This window comes from Coenobita brevimanus, chromosome 57, assembly GCF_032717465.1.
Source record: "Coenobita brevimanus isolate Jiangsu-jjx chromosome 57, ASM3271746v2, whole genome shotgun sequence".
In the NCBI taxonomy this organism is placed as follows: Eukaryota; Metazoa; Arthropoda; class Malacostraca; order Decapoda; family Coenobitidae; genus Coenobita; species Coenobita brevimanus.
In genome coordinates, this window is record NC_137010.1 from 57,144,961 (window position 1) to 57,166,774 (window position 21,814).

Here is a 21,814-nt window from a genome sequence, read left to right on the forward strand (position 1 = left end):
GCCATGACAGAATTCCTTTTACGGTAGTTTATCCACACACATACCTCTCTCAAACACTTGTACAGTGTATTCCTCTTCTATTTCACCAATAAACTGCTTCATTCTCCTCCTCCATAAAACAAAAAGTGTGCCACATAACACTGCCCTAAGTCTCACTTTCCTTGGCACTCTTTATGTCTGTAGACTTTCAGGGATTCCTTCTGCTGCACAAACAGTAGTGCCTGTGAAAATTTCAGTACAACTTCAGATGTACAGACCTGTATTCCATTCAGATCCATTGCATCTGTAGTTCTTCCTGATTACCAGCAATAAGTATCATCATCATCATCATCATCCAGACCTCCTTTCCCACCCCACGGCAGGGTGAGGAGTAGCAATGTCCAGACAGCAGTAAGAATCCCCAGGGTGAAATAAAGCCTATCTTGATAAATTCCATCCATGACATTCCATCTTTATTACTTCAGTCTGGCTACCATCAAACAATTTCATTTAACTGCAGGAAATCTTAAGTCTATGTTGGACATGAAAGTTGATGGATGAGGTACATATACCGTAATCAAAACACAATAATTTTCAAGTTTCTTTACTGCAGAACAGGGTCATGTATCTGCACAATATTTACACAGCTTGGGTCATACTCTTGTCCATTATGGATTCCTAGCACCTCTCTCTTACTGATCCTTCTGGAATATTACACCTCATTATTATGTTTCACTCTAATTTTGTCATTTTAATACTGCCATAGATTCTCCCTGAGCCTGATATGCCTTTCTCACTCTTGCCATCTCCTAAAGGCTTTGTTAAGCTTAGGAAAGACTCTGATTTGGAGGGGTTACATACAGCCTTAATAAACTTCATCATTTCCTATTGTAAATAAAATAATCTCATAGCACTTAGAACAAATTTAGGACAGCATCTGGATTTTCAAGATATGCTATGCTAGTGTCCTGATGATATTATTCTGCCCAGGGAAGATCCCTCAGACTAAACAGGTGAATGGAGACTGTATCTAATTCCTCTGGTTCAAAAAGTCTCTCCCAAGCTAAATAAAACAGCTAAAAAATAAATAAATAAATAAAAAGTGAGGATGTTCATATACCATACAGAGAAACAAGCTAGTAAGAACGAGGTGCTACAAATCCTCCTATATTAATGGGAACAAGGGCCTTTGAACTTACCTTATGGTCCAGTATTGACAATATGGGAACCCTTATACAGTATATTCTTAAGTTTAACAGGTAAAAAATTAAAGATTCAATACAGTACACACCTTTTGTAACCCAGTCTGAGGGCCATACTCTAAGTGGTATGGGAGGCTTGATAACACCTCTTCCTTAGCTGTTAAATTTAGCACACTACACCTTCACATTCCCTTGTACGTACAGTAATTTCTATCACTTTAAATCAACAGTTTGCATCATTAATATTTAAGAGGACACTGGTGCTGGGGAGGATGCCTTCATGTGGTGGTACTGATATAACCAAATGGCTCTGCTGATCAGTTATACACATACATACATACATACACACACACACACACACACACACACACACACACACCGCTCGCTGGCGCAGTGGTAACGTTCTCGCTTGCCATCTGGTAGACGGGAGTTCGCGCCTCGCTCAGGTTGCGAAAAGTTTCACTGATGAAGTGGGTGGTTACTGTCCCCCTCTAGCAAGGGGACGGGTGTGTGGGTGTGTGAAGGTCACAGCCTTGCCCTTAGATCGGACTATATGAGCTCTCAGCTCCCTTCCGGGAGGGTAAAAAATGCTGACGATCACGACCATCAAGTGATCCTGACCGACCCGGTATATATATATATATATATATATATATTATTTATTAAACAGAAGATGAACAGAGGAAGGAAAAACATATCAAATAATCTATACACCAGATTCCTGGTATCCTCCATTCATAAAAAAATCTGTAACAACTGGATTTGAATTGTTACAGGTTAAAGTTTGGGGGGAAACTAATTTGGTGATGTGAATTCCAAAGAGAAGCACTTTGGTGAATAAAGTAATTCTGACAGACAGAAGTTCTACAATACGGATGAGTGACAGTCGAATGTCCCTTAACTTCCTCCCTATTCCCCAAAAGGAGGTTGATACATTGAAGGGGTAAGGTAACTTCATCCTGCTGTCCAAAGAGTTCATGTTTCAAACGAACATACTGGTATGAAGACAACAACAAGAGGATACTGAAGTGTAATATGCAGAATAAATCAATAAGGAAGAGGTGTTACATACTCTCCAAAGCCACTTGGGATACCACCCTGAAACACGCAAGCAAAATTTGTCAACGTGTGAGACTGCATTTATACGGTAACACTTCACAAGAAAGGCCATATTAATAAAACTAAGGGCTCAAAGGTGTCAGCAAGTCACTTTTTACAGTATTTACACACACCTGTAACTGTCAGCTGGTGTTGACCTGCATCCCACATTACAGAGTGTGGTTAGCATGGATACAGAAATGTCAAACAAGTTCCATCACTGTCACATCCTTTAGAAATTAATGTCAAAAACTGGGGGCTTCTCTATACCCCTGTGCACTTAGTTTTAATACAGCCTTAACACAAAACAAGTGACAGCGGTGATGACTGGCTTATATAAGAAATGGTTAACAAAGGGAGAAACTATTTTATAACAAAGGGAGAAACTACTGTACTTTATTTCATCTTTCATATATACGGCAATGAAAGAGCCAAAAATATCAGAGTACAGTACAACAAGTCTGCTATATGCCAAGTCCCTGCCATACGTCAATGATGTGTTCAGAATATCACAAGTATTCGCCTAAAACTGGTACCATGAACTTGGGGGAAATGGCAGATCAGCTCTATGGATAGCAATGAAACTTAAATTGGCAGCTATTCTCTACCTAACTTACCGTGGAGGTACCTTTCAGTTTGGTGATGCATTCTCTTGGTTTTACTTACCTCTCAATGGTTTCATTTATCCAAGGGGCGGCTTTTTATAGAAGGGATAAGCAAATGCCGTATCTAGTCCCCCCCCCCCCTTCCAAAAAAAAAAAGGAGATAAAAACTAAAAAATTATTATCAATACAACAGGTCCACAGCAAAAACAAATGCTACAAAATCTGACATAAAACAAGTTTCTGTACTGTACTTCTTAATATACCAGTAACTGATAAACAGAGAGTACAATACTCATGAAAGACTGACCAACGTCTGAGTTACACAAGTCAATGATAACACTCAGAGCCGTATGCTTAAAACTCACACAGCATTGGGGAAAGTAAACATACTACATTCACTAAACATATAACAAACGCCAGTGATTATTGGCTTTGATTAGTCTGCATCCCACATTACTGAGTGCAATCAGCAATGACAGGGAGACCAAACACAACCCCAAAATAATGATAAGATACTGGACTTTTCTCATGCTTTTTGCCATCTAAATTTTAAGCATATGACCTTCAGATACAAAATTCGCTCCCACAACTCTTTACAGTAAACATACAAACATTATCATCATCTCCAATGCCTGTTTCTTTGTTGGGAACCCTTCCATGTTTCTCTCACACTTGGTTTCACTCTTCACTTAAGAACCATTTCTATCTCCCCCATACTGCATACACACATCCTCATCTGTCTGCATTCATGTACAAATGGGAACAAACATTTCCTTAATATTTCACCTCTTTTACTTCTCAATTTCCTCTGTAGGCTAATATTCCTAAGGTGAGAGAGGCCTGGTATCGATCTCTAATCATAGATACAAAAGTCCACAGAATATTCTGCCACTTCTCACTTCCTCTTCTGGCTAATATTCCTAAGCTGTGGAAAGCCTGGTATGTTTCAATGACCACAGATACAAAACTTTGCTTAATATTTCACCTCTTCTTATCATTTCCCTCAGCTGGCAAATATGCTTAGGCTGACAGGTCTGCTATGCTTCCCTGTAGATGATTCTCCCTGATATGGTGCAGCAAGGTGGAAAGTGACAGACATCCCCTAAGTGTGAAGTAGGCACAGGGAAAGCAAAGGCTAACTAATGTCCTTGACTGTACACCTTTTTCCTCCACACATCTCCTCTTTTCAGTAAATGGTAACAGCCAAAGCCATATTACCCAATGAGGTGCAGAGGCCTGAGGATAGGATACCATACCCCAGTACATTTAAGGGTAGATTACCAGCCTACTTCCCCTCAAGGCACCTCTTGGGATTGAAGCTAATTAAGGCCATCACGTCAACTGATCACAAGATCCCTCCTTTCCCTGCCACTGATAATTACTCTCTTCCACAGCACATACAATTCTCCTCTTCCTTCCATCAAACTAAAGAAAAGTTTCACCCTCATCTATACACCACACATGATCTTTCTCTTTCAGTGCTACCCCTAGCTTCTTCCACACACATGGCAGTTGTCCTCAACCTTCCCTCGTATTACAGTACATTTAACCTCACAATGATCCCTAAACCTCTTCAGCTCAATTGATGGTCAAATGTTGTCAGACTTACGGACAGAGTGGACCAGAAAGTATGATGACTCATTCCTGCCTCATAATTAAGGTCCTTTGAATTTCATGCAAACAAAACTTGGTATTTAAATTGTGGGAATGGTTAAGTCCTATAAGGTAAAAAACAAACCACTACAGTAATGAAGGAGATTCATTCCTACCTCACAACTGATGTTCAATGAATTACAGGCAACCACAATTTAGCATTCAAGTTATGGGAGTGGTCCAGTTCCATCATATAAAAACAAACCAACTACAGAGTATTGGTCCTCACTCTTTCACCACAATCGTCAACTTCTTCCAAACCACATACAGTCTCCCACCCCATACTCTCTCAACAATATTTTATTCCACTCTCTTTCAAACCATACACAGCTTTCCCCTTTCTTATTTGGCTTTCCATTTATTTATTTAACATTCCTCTTTATTTACCGTATCTATTTTTATGGCTACACATTCATCCCTCCCCATACCAAACACAATCTTCATCCTCCATCCATCCATCTTCCAATCATCCTTTGTCCCATCAAGAGTGTAAGGGCCTGGGGCTAGGCTACCATTCCTGACATTTAAAGTGAGGGTGACCAGACACTAACCCCTGAGTGGCATTATGTGGGCAATAAACTCTAAGTACCTCTCAGATGTAAACCCCCTTATGGGTCACATCCAGATGGAACTCCTTAGGCCACTTGAGTGCCAGGCACTCATCTTTAACAGTCTTCCACTTTTCCACCGTCCACAACACGCATGATTTTCCTCTTTCAGCATCTCACTTGTTCCACTCTCCTCCATGACGCACACTGCCTTCCACCTCCTGTGTTACCCCAACCTCTGACACGCACAACACCAGCCTACAAATACAGACTGGCAGCAAACACAATGTCTCTCTTCAGCAGCTTGATGCCCTCTGAAAATTTATTCTCCAGGTCGATACCGATGGCTTTGGCTGCCTGGATCATCTGCCTAAGAAGCTCCTCTAGTCGACGCATCGCTCGGATTATACTGCCTGTGGAGAGAACACAAGGGAAGGGAACATTTGTCGGGATATAATAAAAGATTTATGTATCTGAAAGTGCTGGAGAGGGACACAGTTGTACTGATATAACCAGGCAGTTCTCATGCCCAGTTATAAAAACATCCCTTAACTTTCTCCCTATCCCTGAAATGAGGATGGTTGACTAAAGGAAAAGCAGCCTCAGGCTGCTGTCCACTGACTTCACATCCAGATGAGCCTGGGGTCAAAAGAATAACAACAATATCAACAACATCTGATAATCTGTGTTGGTCTACATACCTGATAACATTTTTAACACATGAAAACTTCGTCACATTTTGCCACATTAGCTGCCAAAGTTTTTGATGACAGAATTCTACCCATCTCACATCCAATCCAGTACTGTATTACACCAGCAAGAGCACAGTGGCCCAGGGTTTGGCTGTTCTGTTCAGACGGTTAAGGCAAGAGTGACCAGCTGCCCATTCCTCAGTAACACTATGTGAGCAGGATACCCATACTGTCCCTTGGATCTACACCCCAATGGGACACATCAGGGTGGAATACGTTAATTCACCAGACCACTAGGCATCTCTATTTTCCAAGTGCCAGATCTACTCTGTGTCTAAGTTTTAAGTATCAAACTATCATCATCATCATCAAATCCCGTGTTGCCCCATGAGGAGCGTAGGTGCCCGGGGCTAGGCAAATTGGTCCTGACATTTAAGATGAGAATGACCAGCCTCACTCATCCCTGAGTGGCACAACATGAGCAGTATACCCCAACCACCCCTTGGATATGAACCTGCCCAGGCTCAATCCAATTGGAGTGCCTTAATTACTCGCTAAACCACCAGGCACCATTATTTGGTTATATGGTTACCACCCAGCATAGTAAATGGCTTCCTGGTGTACAGGAAACCATTTGGCTTGTCACTCAGTGTGGAATGCCAAATTTTTCTACGTGTGTCTGCCTTATTTAAGAACTACAAGTTTCATGGACTTGATATATCTATCTATCTATCTATTGCCAGACGCCTCAATCCCATTTGGGGTGGCCACAAACAAATCGCCTCCAAGTCGCCCTGTCCCCCGCCATTTCACTCCCCTGCTCCCAACTCACACCTTCCTCTCTCATATATCTCTCCACCCCATCCCTCCATCTCATCCTCGGCCTCCCCCTCCCTCTTCCCCCCTCCACCTCACTCACATACACTCTCTTCGTCAGTCTTTCACCCTCCATCCTCTCCACATGGCCAAACCACCTCAGTGTGTTCCTCATAACGCTTCCTATCACATCCACATCCACACCACAAAGCTCCTTTATATCCTCATTCATCAGCCTGTCTCTCCATGTGACTTCACAGGTTCCTCTTAAATAACTATTTCCACTGCTCTCACTCTTGACTTGTGTCCTTCCAACAATGTCCAAGCTTCACTTCCATACGTTAGAGTTGGTATTACAATACTGTCATGTAGTAACTTTTTCACTTCCATGCTCACTTCCCTGTTTCTTATCACTGCTTTCAAAGAACCAGCAACCTTTCTTCCCTGCTGTACCCTTTCAAGCACTTCACCCTCCAAACCTCCATCCTTACTCATCACACTACCCAAGTACTTAAACGTACTCACATTTTCCAATTCCTCACCATCCAACCTCGCTGTTCATTCACTGACTTCACCCCTATCAAAGACCATCACTTTACTCTTCCCTACATTCACCTTTAGATTCCGTTTCTTACACACTCTCCTAAACTCATCAACCAAGCCTTGCAGCTCCCTTTCGTCTTCACTCAACAACACAGTATCATCTGCAAACAACAGTACAGGGAGTTTCCAAACACTATCCTCTCTCACCAGGGCCACTCCAACATCCACTACCCTACCTTGTACCTCTTTTATTACCCCATCCATGTACAGATTGAACAACCATGGACACATGACACATCCCTGTTTCAACCCAACTTTCAAAGAGAAAAATTCACTTAGATCACCATCCACACGCACTGCAGCCTTAGCACCATCGTACATACTCTTCACAGCATTCAACAACTTCCCATCTACTCCATATATTCTTAACACTTTCCACAATCCTTGTCTATCCACCCTGTCATATGCTTTCTCCAAATCCATGAAAGCCGCATACAACTTCTTTCCCTTCTCTAGAAACTTTTCCACTAAAGATCTAAGAATGAATATCTGTTCTACACAACCTCTTCCCTTCCTAAAGCCTCCCTGTTCTTCTCCAACTAATTTCTCTCTTCTTTTTCTAACTCTGTCAATAAGTATCCTACCATACACTTTTCCTATTATACTAAGAAGACAAATGCCCCTATGATTACCACACAGTTCTTTTTCCCCTTTTCCTTTGTACAAGGGAATCATTATACCTGACTTCCAATCCTCCGGGAGTCTATCTTCCTCCCAGGCCAATCTGCACATCTTCCACATCCATTCTACTACTATCTCTCCCCCATGCTTCAGCATTTCACCACACACTTCATCAATTCCTGGGGCTGCAGACACACATGAACACAGATACATATTGGTGAACACAACATTCATAATAAAACAAAAAGCAGGCACATTAAGCCCTTGTTGTGAGCTTATTTTTATAATGTTTTTGCAACTAAGTCCCCAGGGAACGACCAATATGTATATGTGTGTGTTTATGTGTAAGAGTTTCATTTCTAACTATACAGGTAAAAAACATATGATTCTCTCAACTTAAAGGACCAGTTATATGAGAAAGGCACAATATTTTTTAACAAATCCCTGGCTTATGATACGAACTGCCTTATACCCCACGTCTTCACATGGAACACATTTACATCTGTCTTCTACGTGGTTCCAGAGGCTTCATAACATCACTTCCTTAGCAACTTATTCTGCAAACTACACCTAAACGGTCTCTATGTTTTTCACACAAAGTATGTCACTATAAACCAATGTAAATAACATACAAGAAAATGCTTTGTAACATGCAAAATAAATAGATAGGGAAGAGGTGATACAAATCCTCCTATGCCAGCCAGAGTAGGCCCTTGGAGCCACCATCATCCTGAGAACAAGGCAGAGATAACAGGCAGGAGTCAAGAGGGCAGTGTGCTATGGGAGGAGGGGTCATTAGGATGTTTAGGATCAGAAACACTGGGAGGTCCACCAGTCAAGGCCACCCCTCAATGAATGGAGAGTCAGGCAACAGGAAAATAGATAAATCACCCCTAAACATGTGAAATACATTTATGATAGGGCAGAGAATTTTGAACAACCAGGCTGAGAGAGAACCTTCACTATGAGAGAACATTCCTAAGTTCAATAAAACTATCCCAGGAGAGATGTTACAATCCCAAACCTCATCTGGACATGAACCCAGTAGACTGCAGGCTACACATGACCTTCTCTTACAGTCCACCATCCTCCACTTGGGGACAGGTGGTAAGCTGAGGGGCATATGAATAACCAAGCAGCGGTGCCACCAATTTAAAGTGGTGCCTCATGTGATGGCCCTCTCCAGCACTCACCTAAAGGTAGCAAACCTAAATTTAAAAATATAAATATCATCGGTGTGAAAACATTATTATTATTTCACTTACTGTACTGAACTTCTTACCTTCAAATATATCTGTCTTTTTGCAGAGCTCCAGGAAGGTGGATCCGTTACACCACTCAAACACAACATCCATTAGGAAAGGTTTGAACTGGTCCACATAGCTCTCTTCATCAATCTGTATCAGAAGACAGAACAGCATTACATTAAACCTGTACTGTTTTTTAAGTCTTTGTTATTAGCAAACTTTTTTGGGCATTCTTTTTGCCATTAAAAGCAACTTCTTTTTATTAACACTCTTTGTCATCAGGAAGACTTTTTATTTTTTTTATTTTTTTGCCATTAAATCAACATCACTACAAAAAAAATGGTCTATTAATATATCCCATCAAATTATTATTATTATTTTTCATTATTATTAATGTTACTATTATTATTATTTTTGTTATTTCCACACAGCACGATATCCTCCCGAGCTGAATAAAATCTTCTAAATGGTTACAGTGCATTTACAGTGTCAGTCATGTGTTATGAATTATAATACATGGAACAGATACAGGGTGTTCCATATATAGCACTCCCCTTCCTCTCTTCTATATGGTTTCTGGTGTGTTGCAAGGGAAGCTCTGTCAGTTATCAATATCTATCCTGCAATTTTTTTTCTTCACTGACACACACACACCCACACCAGCACATTGAGCCATCCCCACAGTGGCCTAGGGTATCACCTGATGAAGTTCTAGCAGAGCACTATTTAAAGACCATCTTCTACTGCCTATGCTTGTCAGACTGTACAATATAATACTACTGCAACACATGGCTAAAACATCAGGGTCTTCATGATCATCATTTAATTCCATCCATCCTTCATCCACTCCTTTACTGCTCCATCAGAAACTCAGGGGTCCAGGGCTAGAGAACCCAATTAATAAAGCATGTGACCAGTTACCTCCCCCTGAACAGTATTACATGAGCCATAAACTCAACCACCCTTTGGCATAAGCTCCTATGGGTCACATCAAGCTGGACTGCCTTAACCCATCAAACTTTGGCCTTTTTTTTTTTTTTTTTTCCAGACCTTTAGATTCCTTTTTTTTTCTTTCTTTATTTCTTTCTCTTGCATAAACAAAAGACTATCAAATATCCATATGGTTATTTGACTGCCACCCAATGTAGTAAATAGTTTCCAGGGATATAAGAAACCAGCTGGCTTCTTACTCAACGTGGAGTCTCCGGAAAGTAGTACGACAGTGAGTGAATGGATGGTGAACATTCCCTCCTCCCATTAGAATTCCTCCACTCACCACTGCTATCATTATCAGCAAGTTTATCTCCAGTTTGTATTTATGGCTTGGCTGGTGATTTTAACAGTATCATTCTCTCCCTCTCTTTCTCTCTCTCTCTCTTTCAAATATACTGCACATACTCTGGCCACATGAGTTATTCCATCATCATTATCATTACTGCTAGGGAGGCTATGTGGAAAGAATGAAAGTGAGTAACTAACTAGAAGAGAGTATGTGAGTGAAAAAGGAGGAGAGGGGGAGGGGGAGACTGAGGATGAGGTGGAGGCATGGGGTGGGGAGGTACTCTACATAAATGAAAGTGGAGGGAAGGCAGCCTGATGGTGAGAAAAGGGTGACAGGGAGACGATCTATTAATGGCAATCCCTTCTTGAATTAAGGCATACAGATAGATACACAGATATATAGATAAATAGGCAGAAAGACTGATAGGCAGAAACATACACAAGAGAAATAGATAGACACATTCAAATACAGAGACAAATAGACAAACAGAGGGATACCTGTACAATAAACAGGCTGACATACAAACATACATACACAAAGACAGACACAAACAGAGCTCACCTCCAGCTTACACTCATGGCTGACCCTGGCTATCCTCCGTGCAATGTCCTGCATCTGGCGCAAAGGTCCTGACAGTTCCTCACCCAGCTTGGGCATCTCGGAGCTCTTCTCGTCACACACAAACGTGCTGAGTAGGGCACACGTCTGGGCGGCTGAAGAAAAAATAAATAAAAAATAAAAATCATCGCCAATAGCATCACCACATTCATTATTATCACGGTCATCCTCCTCCTCCTAATCATCCGTATGATCATCACCATCATCACTACAATCATCATTATCTGCATCCTGCATGGGTTACTGGAGACATTTCTAACCTCTTCAATTCAAGGGATCTCTTCTGAGGTGAAGTAAAATAGTGCAAATTTAGGCTGCATCCACACTAAATGCTTGCTGGTATGGGTGGGTGTGGGCAGAGTTTTACATCACTGAATGAAGACTTGAGAGGAAGGTTGTGACATGAATCTATTAAAGTTGTGATGAGAAGGGATAGAAGGAGATGGGTGGGGCATGTGGGGAGGATGGGGGATGACAACTGGATGTGGAGTGTGACATGTATGAACAGTGAAGGCAGCGCTGCAAGAGGCAGACTGAAGAAGACCTGGGATGAGATTGCAGAGTTTGACCTCTGGGATAAAGGACTGAACTAAGAGGTAGCTTGATAATGAACCGCATGGATGGCTGTCGTTATGTGATCGAGGCCGATGCATGTAAGCAAGGTTGGAGCCTTCAAAAATGAACAAACAAATGAATGAAATCCATACAAGTGCTGCTGCTGGGCTTGGGTGGGTGCAGGCATAAAATTCTATGGATAATACTAATGCAGAACTCCTGCCCACAACTGCCCATGTCAGGAAGTATCTGATGTGGATAAGGCTTTAGTCACAATAAAATGCAACTTACTTTAAACATGGTCAAATATCACTGTACTGAAGTGACTAAATATGTAATAAAAATAAAGGCAGTACTCATTTAAAGTTGTTTGACTCAATTTTGTCATAATTCAGTTGCTGACGAATTGGCTACTAGTTTTCACTTAAAAATGCTCGTGGTCCATTACTAACTTCCTCTGAAACTAGAAATGAGTGTTTTTATGTACCATCAACTCCTCAAACATGAATTAAGAGTATGCTTCACTTACTGTAAGTCTGTCACTTAATGGACCTGTACCTACTATGCAATGACTCCTCTTTCCACCTGCAAACACAACAGCATGAAAACAACAGATGCAGGAGAGGAATGCCTTCATGTACCGGCACTGATAAAATGAGGAGTATCTGCTGCCTGGTTATAGTAATGTCCCTAACTTCCTCCCTGTCATCCAAAATGAAGAAGGTGGACTGAAGGAGAATGGCAGTATCAAATAACTGACCATTAGGTTAAAATCCAGATAAGCCTGGCACCATATCTACAACAAGGCACAAAAAAGTTCTCCACTGACCTGAGAGATTATTGAAGAGTCCATTAAAGAGCATCTCAGTGATCAACAACTCATCAGCGGCTGAGAGTTCGCACGCCACTCGCCCCTTGCGCTCGATGACGTCCTGTGAGGTGGCATAACCTAGCCGACGCAGCACACGCTTACGACACTTGAGTTCGTCCATCTGAAGCAGACTCTTGGCTTTCTTCAGGTCCAACTCTGCATTGCTTAGCTCCTTCTTAAGCTGGGGAGGGGAGAGAAAAATGATGTACCCAGATGATACTTATTTTTTTTCCCCTTGAAGTTGGCCTAAAACTACTATCTCTCCATCTTGAATGCAGTACTGAGCTATAAAAACACAGCAACACTAGAAAATGATGCCACTAAGAAGGAAATGCTATGGAAAAGATGTAGAGCTATAGCAATGTCTTCTCCAGCAACCAAGCTACACAAAATAAGCTGCAAAAGAATGAAAATCTGAGCCAAGTCAAGATTAGACAAATATAAGCTAATACACAACTGTAGCCTAACCTTTGACTCATACACCTCACTACAGGGCAAAAGCAGTCACCTCCAACCCCTACACCTCAAGGATTGCTTCTTACCATTTACCATTACAAAAGAAACAGAGAATTTATAAATGAATGGATGTGACCCCATTTCTGCTGGGTGTTCTGATGACAGTTCTCCCAATTTCATTATATTTTATTTTCCCATTTCTACATCTTACTCACCCTAGCTCTGCATTACTCAGTTCTTTCTTAGGTTGCTGGGGGCAGGGGGAAAATAACATATGATGAAAATCCCCCACCTTCCCCCTATGTATGACATCCTGCAATAATTTATCCATCTACTCATCCATTATTGTCATATCAGGAGCGTAGTGGTCTGGGGTTAAGCTACACAGACTAAATGTTTAAGGCAAGCGACCATTAACTTGTGCCTGAACAGCGCTGCATAAACAATAAATCCTAACCATCCTTTAGATTTTAGACTTCTGTGGGCCATATCCAGCTGGAGTGCCTTATCTCACTAGACCACCAGACATTTATTTGTCAGTTATGTGATTACAAAACCACTCAACATAATAACTGATTTCCTGGATTATAGGATACCGGTACCAGAGGGCTTGTCACTCAGTGCAGGGCCACCTGCAGGTAACACTACACTGAGTGAGTGGATGGTGGGTGCCCCATCTACCAAAAACAATACATTCCAACTCCATTTTAACTCAACCAAGGGGAGTTTCTGTGTGACAAGTAAGATTGTTTGGCACTGGTATAGTAAAATACACAAGGCATCAGTCATTACTTATGGATTAACAAAGACAGTTTTAACCCCTGTAGTGAAAAGATCTATAACACATTAGCCAAAATAAAATACCCAAGCTGTCAGCAGCTATTTTGGGTTTAACATAAACTCTTCTCTGTTCACTTGAACTAGACATAAAACTGTCATCTCTCAATTTTCAGTGGTGCCCAGAATCAACAGACTGATACTAGAATATGATGCTAGTCATGAAGAGGTGCTACAGAAATGACACTGAGGCAAAACAGTCTTAATTTGACAGTGAGCTAAGGGTATTAATTTCCCCCTAGTTAAAATTAATGCAACAGTCAGACAGAGGAGATCTAGATGGACTATGCTGTGGACACCGAACATACCGTACCACATTTTACTCTCAAATAAACACAGAGCAAATAACAACACATGCGCACAGGGTAAAGATGCACCTGCACCATACAGCACCCTATTGGCATTAAGTCTTCAGCCACAGTGTGTCATATTTTAGTATTACTGCCACTATATGAATTTACTCAGCCTTAAAGAGTCCTTAAATAAGTTCTCATCATGTCAATTTTTCCTTTATTACACTGTCATTATTCTCCCTCTGTTTTCCCACCTGCAGGTAGGGTGATGTGGGGTACAAAAAGCCAGGAGAGGGAAAGAATACAATACTGCAGTGGGAGAACCAATCAACAGCACATTCAATTACTTGGGTCACACATGCATTCATTCACCATTCAATCCTGGATCCATCTCATAGGTATAATTATTACACACACAGCTCCACAATTACATAATGAAACAGAGCCAATCCCACAAATACGAAGTTAAAAAGGGGTGCCAAAATCTTGTCATACACTCCTACATACGAAATTCATCCATTCAGCTTGATCCCTTATCAGTTCCCTAGTCTCATCAGCTCCATATCTCTCTTTCACACACTCATTTACCTAACCCATCTACCTTCTTTTAGACCTAACATCCCTTCTCCCACTTTCAAATTTGTTCATTTATACCCTTTTCACCAGTCTGTTCACACCATCTTCACATGTCCATACCATCTAAGAACATTCTCTTCACCCTGGCATCCACAGACTTCCTTACACCACAACTTTCATGAATCGTGTTACTCTTAATCCTATCCATTCTCTGCATTCCACACACATTTCTCAACAGTCCCATCTCCACTGCTCTTACTCTTGATTTTTCATTTTCATGCCACACCACAGTCTCATGTAGGCCTCTTGCAGCTGCTATACTCAGACCTCTGCTTCTTATCAAGTCCTTCATAGCACCTGTTACTTTCCTTCCCTGCTCACAGTAAATTACAAGAAAACTACCCACTGAACTTCCATTGCTAGCAGTAAAGTTGGTTTGCCTTTCTTTACTCTCTCTCTCTTATCTAAACATGAACCTTGGACTGCAGGCTGAGGCTGCCTTTCTCCTGCAGTCTACCATCCTCCTTTCATGGAATGGAAGGAGGGAGTTGAAGGACATTTATATCACCAAGCACTGGAGTTGCTCAGTTATGCTCGTGCCACCAACTGAAGGTGTGCCTCGCCAGCATCTACAATTTACAGCATTAATTATATGGCAAAGGTTATGATATTTTGGGGTACATCTTTGACTTATAAGGAGATAAACAGAATGAAACAACAACAACACCAGCAACTACTACTACTACAGTAATCTCTCAATTATCTGTCGTTGGAAAATCAGGCCCAGTGCAATATCCGGTGCTACTGGCTCGGCTCTATTAAAGCATTACATGGTGCTGAAATGGGACGTAACCGGCGACTCAGTGCAGTATCTGGCGTCACGGTGTACCAACTGGCTCATAAACAGTAGCCAACCAATGCTGTATTATTGTATTAGTGTATTGTATCATTAATTTCTTGTATTTTAAGCTCAATTTTCATCTTTTACTCATGGGAAAGTTTTTAGAATAGAGGGTCGAGATGAACAGTGATGCAATATCCGGTTCGATTCTGGATATCGAGCTGACTGGGGGCACCATGCATAGGGCTTGGCTGATTTACGCTTGATAATTGAGGGTTTACTGTGCTACGACTCTACTACTGCTACTACTACTCTACTACTACTACTACTACTATTGCTGCTGCTACTATTACTACTAATATCACAACTCACCTCCATTTTCTTAGAGAACTTGTCGTACAGGAGGTCGCGGCTCGGGTCCTTGTGCAGCTTGTGTGACTCCAGGCGGCCCTTCAGCTTGGTCATCTTCTCCACTATCTCAAGGAAAGTGTCGTCTTTGATCTTCATATTCTTCACCGGGTCAAGGATAAACTGGTTCTCAGGTACACGTTTCAGGGCTTCCTAGAGATGGAGGGAAGTGGGTTGAGATAATTACTGCATTATTTCTCTGTAATATTTTATGTTTATGTTAGGATGAGATGGAGGGATGGAGTGGAGAGGTATATGAGAGAAGGAGGTGTGAGCTGGGAGCAGGGCAGTGAAATGGCAGGGGACAGGGCGACGTGGAGGCGATTTGTTTGTGGCTACCCCGTATGGGATTAAGGCATCTGGCAATAGATAGATAGATGCTTATTGCCTAGCCCAGTGTCCCTATGCTCCTGTTTGTATGGGGCAAAATGGGATTAATGATGATGATGATGATGATGATGACGATGATGATGATGATGATGATGATGATGGTGATGATGATGATAATGATAATGATGATGATGATAATGATGATGATGATGATCTGCCACTTTATGCTTACCTGACATATTCCACTCATTCCTCCTTGGCCGTCAGCAACATTATTTCTGGTGTACAAGACTGAACTGAATTAAAAGAATCTATCTATCTATCTATCTATCTATCTATTGTCAGACACCTTAATCCTATAAGAGGTGGCCACAAACAAATAGCCTCCATGTCGCCCTGTCCCCTGTCATTTCGTTGCCCTCCCCCCAGCTCAGATCCCCCTCTCATAGTGTCTATCTATTGCCAGATGCCTTAGCCTAATCCCATAAGGGGTGGCCACAAATAAATCACCTCCATGTCACCCTGTCCCCCACCATTTTGTTGCCCTGCCCCCAGCTCACATCCCCCCCCCTCTCTCATAATGTCTATCTATTGCCAGATGCCTTAGCCTAATCCCATAAGGGGTGGCCACAAAAAAATCGTCTCCATGTCACCCTGTCCCCAGTCATTTCACTGCCCTCCCCCCAGCTCACACCCCCCTCTCTCATATACCTCTCCAATCCATCTCTCCATAAATAGAAACAAATAATGATCTTTTTCTTACACATTCATTATAAGCAACTAAACCCAAAATACAAACTCCAAGATGGGGTACAGTAAGATGGGGTGTGAGACTTGTATTTTTATCCCAATTTTTACATTCTATTTTAGCTAGATGGCAGCAGCAATAAATTTTCACATCAGGCTACCAGGATCGGATGCAAAATCAATCAAGTATCATCAACATCATCATCGTAACTTTTTTTCTCAACTAATGATGGAGTAAAGTAACGTCCAGATATTATGAAAAGAGGTGGTTTGGCCATGTGGAGAGGAAAGAAGTGAGAAACTAACAAGGAGAGTGTGTGTGAGTGAGGTGGAGCGGGGGATGAGGAAGAGGTAGGCTGAGGATGATGTGGAGAGATGGAGTAGAGAGGTATATGAGAGATGGAGGTGTGAGCTGGGAGCAGGGCAGTGAAATGGCGGGGGACAGGGTGACATGGAGGCGATATGTTTGCCGCCACCCCTTACGGGATTAAGGCATCTGGCAATAGATAGACAGACAGATAGATAAATAGACAGACAGATAGACAGATAGGAGACCAGAGTGGGGAGGAACCATCAATCAACTGGTCTCTAAAAACAAAGGCCTCTGTCTACCTTACCTGGACCATTTTGATGACCATAACACGCTGGTCAAGTGGCTTGAGGTCCTGCGGCAGCTTGAGGCGGACTGCAGACACCTCCTGGATCAGCTTAAGCAGCACCGATGTCACCACCGGCTCGCTCTTCTCTCCCACACCTGCTGGCTTGAGGTCAGATGTTACCTGTTAGGAGAAAAATGGCAATATTCTGAGTCATATAGTGGAAGACTGGCTGGGGACTGAAGGTACTGGTGATGTGATATGTGGGTGACAGAAGTGGGCTGGACTTGTGCACATAATGAAGGATAATAATTGGGTGAAAAGATCAATGAGTATGAGTATAAAAATTACAGAAAAAATAAACAATGAATACATAAAATCCGAAGACCAGGGATGAGGTTCTATAAAATGATCTAGGGTCAAGGTAAAGGAGAAGCTACCATAACACGAACAGCCACCATCACATGAACAAAACTGACACATGTAACCATACAGGTCTTTCAGAACTAAACTACAAAAATCCAGCTACTACCAGACCAAAACATCCAGTAGTAGGTGGATGGCTACCACTGGCCTGGGAGGTACAACTATAAAAGTAAGATGTTATTATTACTGTTTGTATTGTGAACCCAGGACCATCTGAATGTGTCCATGGTGCAGCACAGGCTGAAACTGCCTTCTGTAGCCCACCATCTTCCTTTCAGGGGACAGTAAGAACTAAGGGGCATTGAGCATTTAGATAACCAGGAGTTTGGGGGCATTTAAATAACTAGGTGACCATCATCCACTCACTTGTGCTGCCTACTTCTTCCTTAGCCTTTATCATTCTTTTTCTGTGCCTGCCCTCCTCTCTTCCTATTTCTCCCATCTTTCCTGTCACTTCTTGTTGCTTTTCTTTCCTTTACAGGTGGCTTTGCATTGAGTGACAAGCCAAATGGTTTCCTATAAGCCAAGAAACCATTTACAACGCTGGGTGGTAACCATATAACCAAACCATATGTGTCAACAAATGGGTTGGCGGAGGGTTAGTGCCCCTCCCTGTAAAACAAATAACTTAAAGTCAAGTGGCCACCCCTTATGGGATTACGGCGTCTGGCAATAGATAGATAGATAGAAGACTCTGTCACCACATAAAAGCACTCCTCTCAGCACCAAACTGAAGTGAAATATGGCAACAAATTTATTAACTAGCCACATAACCAATCACTCTTGAGCAGACTTCCACCACAAATACACAAAATCCAATGTCAAGCTATACCATACATACATGTGTTCATCTTTCTTCTCTCACCTTAGCGCCTGCAGTGGCCTCGGACACCCTGAGTATGACATCAACAGTAATGACAGGTTCTTTCATTGGGTCCTTCTTGTCCTCCTGTTTCTTGTAGCTCAACACAACACCCCATCCAAAGTCATCATTGTTGTTCTTGATCTGTTGATGTGTAAAAAACGGTAAGGGACTTTTACTATAATCCATCATCATCATCATCATCATCATCATCATATTCCCCATGAAAATATAAGGTGGGTAGGTAGGAGAAACAAGATAAGAGGAAATCAATACAACCTGATGCACAAACCCTTAACCTTCCACCCATCCACTACTGTATATGCAACCTTATTTACTCCATATATACAGATCATCAGCATCATCAGGTTAACTCTATTTCTTACTAAAACTTGGTGTGGGTAGGATCCTCATACAAGAAAGAGAAAGCACATAAGTACTGTATACATGTTTGAGTGTCCTGTGAAATGTGCTGTGTTACCATTTAAACCTTCAAATCCTAGACTCCACCTCACCGGCAAAAACCGATCAACACACATTTTTCTGTGTTATTTCTTTCTGTCTGGCAGGTGGGGGTGCCTGCCATCCACTCACTGAATACTTTGCTACCATCAAGTGACTCTACACTTAGTAACAAGCCAAATGATTTCCTGTAATCCATGAAACAAATTCACACACTGAGTGGATAGGCAACAAATACAGTATTCCCTTCTTATGCTGGGATGCATTTTTAAAATCAACTGTATAACAAGAAAAGGGGCATTTTAGCAATCATGGAAGTGAAGAAACTATAGTTAAAAAAATGGTAAAAGCAGAATTGCTCTGGGACCTGCGGCAAGGCTCATTTTAAACAGTTTGCTGGAAAAAGCAACTTGCCTTAACAAAGAAATCTACTAACCATGGATTCTCCACATCAAATAACCTTATGTGGAACCCCTTTTACGTCTCAATAGGACAAATGAAGAATTTTACTAAGGCTGTTGCTAGATGGCACCACCTCAGGTGTCAGCTGATGGCAGATTTGGATTCTCCACGTCAAATTACCATATATGGTACCACTTCGGTGGTTTAGTGGGTAATTAAGATGCTCCAATTGGACTGAACCTGTGTAGGTTTATATCCAAGGGGTGGTTGAGGTTTATTGCTCACGTAATTCCACTCAGGGATGAGTGAGGCTGGTCACTCTCATCTTAAATGTTAGGACCAACTTACCTAGCCCCGGGCACCTACGCTCCTCATGGGGCAACATAGGATTGGGTGATGGATGGATGGATGGTACCACTTTTATGTCTTCAAAGGCCTTTTTTTAATAAATCTGCCAGAAGCAGAAAAGGAAGAACGCTGGCCACTCATCTGCCAGAAGCAGAAGAAGAACAACGCTGGCCACTCACTGACCCGCTGGCTATCGCCACTGGTAAAAATGGTGCTAAAATGTTACGACTGTACAAGCAAACGACTGTGCAACAGTCAATTGTAAAATGAGGGTATACTGGAGATGCCTGATCTTGTGAGTTAGGGCATTGCAACTGGTTTTGGTCCCTAAGAATCTCAGAACTAAGGTTTATGGGTTTCATTGCTAACAAAATACCACTCACTACTCACCACTAGTCGCTCTTACCTCTTACGTCTGGATTCAAGCCTAGTTCCTTGACCCTATGCTCCTGATATGATAATAATGGACTGGATGATGGGTGGTGTTTTAGAAGGCAGGTTGTGGCAACCATCATCCACTCACTTGATGTAGTGCTGCCTACTTCTTCCTTAACCCTTATCATCCTTTTCCTGTGTCTGCCCTCCTCTCTACCTATTTCTCACCAACATCCACTCACTTAATGTAGAGCTGCCTACTTCTTCCTTAGCCTTTATCATTCTTTTTCTGTGTCTGCCCTCCTCTCTTCCTATTTCTCACCATCATCCACTCACTTAATGTAGTGCCGCCTACTTCTTCCTTAACTTTCATCATTCTTTTTCTGTGCCTGTCCTCCTCTCTTCCTATTTCTCACCATCATCCACTCACTTGATATAGTGCTGCCTACTTCTTCCTTAGCCTTTATCATTCTTTTTCTGTGCCTGTCCTCCTCTCTTCCTATTTCTCCCATCTTTCCTGTCACTTCTTATTGCTTTTCTTTTCTTTACAGGTGGCTTTACATTGAGTGACAAGCCTAATGGTTTCCTGTAAGCCAAGAAACCATTTACAACGCTGGGTGGTAACCATATAACCAAACCATACGAGCTCCCTACGTGTCAACAAGTGAGTTGGTGGAGGGTTAGTGCCCCTCCCCGTAAAACAAGTAACTCAGGGTCAGGTGGCCACCCCTTATGGGATTGTGGCGTCTGCCAATGGATGGATGAATGTACTGGTGCTTCACAATTACCTCTGCAATAATCACTCTGTCTGCTATCAGGTTAAACAGAGGGCAACTCTTGTTATGTGGTTTTCAATGGAGACTTCATCTACCCACTGCAATCCTTTGTCAAACCCTTTGCATCCTTAACCATAATACAAAGCTTTCTCCTTAAAGATCCCATTTCCATTGTTCTCAATTTTGACTTTTCACACTATTGCCTAACATTTCCACTGTTACCAATTATTAATTTCCACACTAATGCCTAACCAGTCTCACATCCATAAGGTAATGTAGGGATTAACACAGCTTCAAGCAATCCTCCTGAAGCCTCCACATTCATTCCTCTGTTTACTATCACAGCCTTCACAGCACCAGCCACCTTCCTTCCTGGTGTCATTCTACTTTCCACTTCCTTTGAACATTTACCTCTCTTTTGTATCAAAGCATTTAGGTACTTAACCCCTATGCTGCAGCAGCCCTAAACATTTCCCATGTACGTGGTGCAGGAAAACCGGTTTTAAAAACTGTTTTCATCATGTGTTTTGACCCAGTTTTTACCTAACCAAATATGATAACATTTTAGTTAGACAAAGTTTACACTTCACACCAATGATTTGCGGCCAACTCATCAAGCACAAGCATGAGGTAGGTACGAAAAATGACCAAAAAATTCACAATATTTCACACGGCTCTTCTAGAACGTA

General features: G+C 41.9%; 1 protein-coding gene across 1 annotated transcript in view; it reads right to left on the reverse strand.

Annotated features, from left to right (window-relative positions):
* Nucleotides 1-2,091: 2,091 nt before the first annotated feature.
* The window catches only part of Mtr4 (exosome RNA helicase Mtr4), a 32,369-nt gene continuing 12,646 nt past the window's right edge, over nucleotides 2,092-21,814 (reverse strand). The window contains exons 10-16 of the mRNA XM_080274277.1: nucleotides 18,766-18,906; nucleotides 17,496-17,657; nucleotides 15,766-15,954; nucleotides 12,349-12,571; nucleotides 10,908-11,059; nucleotides 9,100-9,214; nucleotides 2,092-5,498 (exon numbers count right to left, since the gene is read on the reverse strand). Coding sequence (XP_080130403.1) covers nucleotides 5,344-5,498; nucleotides 9,100-9,214; nucleotides 10,908-11,059; nucleotides 12,349-12,571; nucleotides 15,766-15,954; nucleotides 17,496-17,657; nucleotides 18,766-18,906 — 1,137 coding nt within the window. The 3' untranslated portion in view covers nucleotides 2,092-5,343. The remainder of the gene's footprint in view (nucleotides 5,499-9,099; nucleotides 9,215-10,907; nucleotides 11,060-12,348; nucleotides 12,572-15,765; nucleotides 15,955-17,495; nucleotides 17,658-18,765; nucleotides 18,907-21,814) is intronic.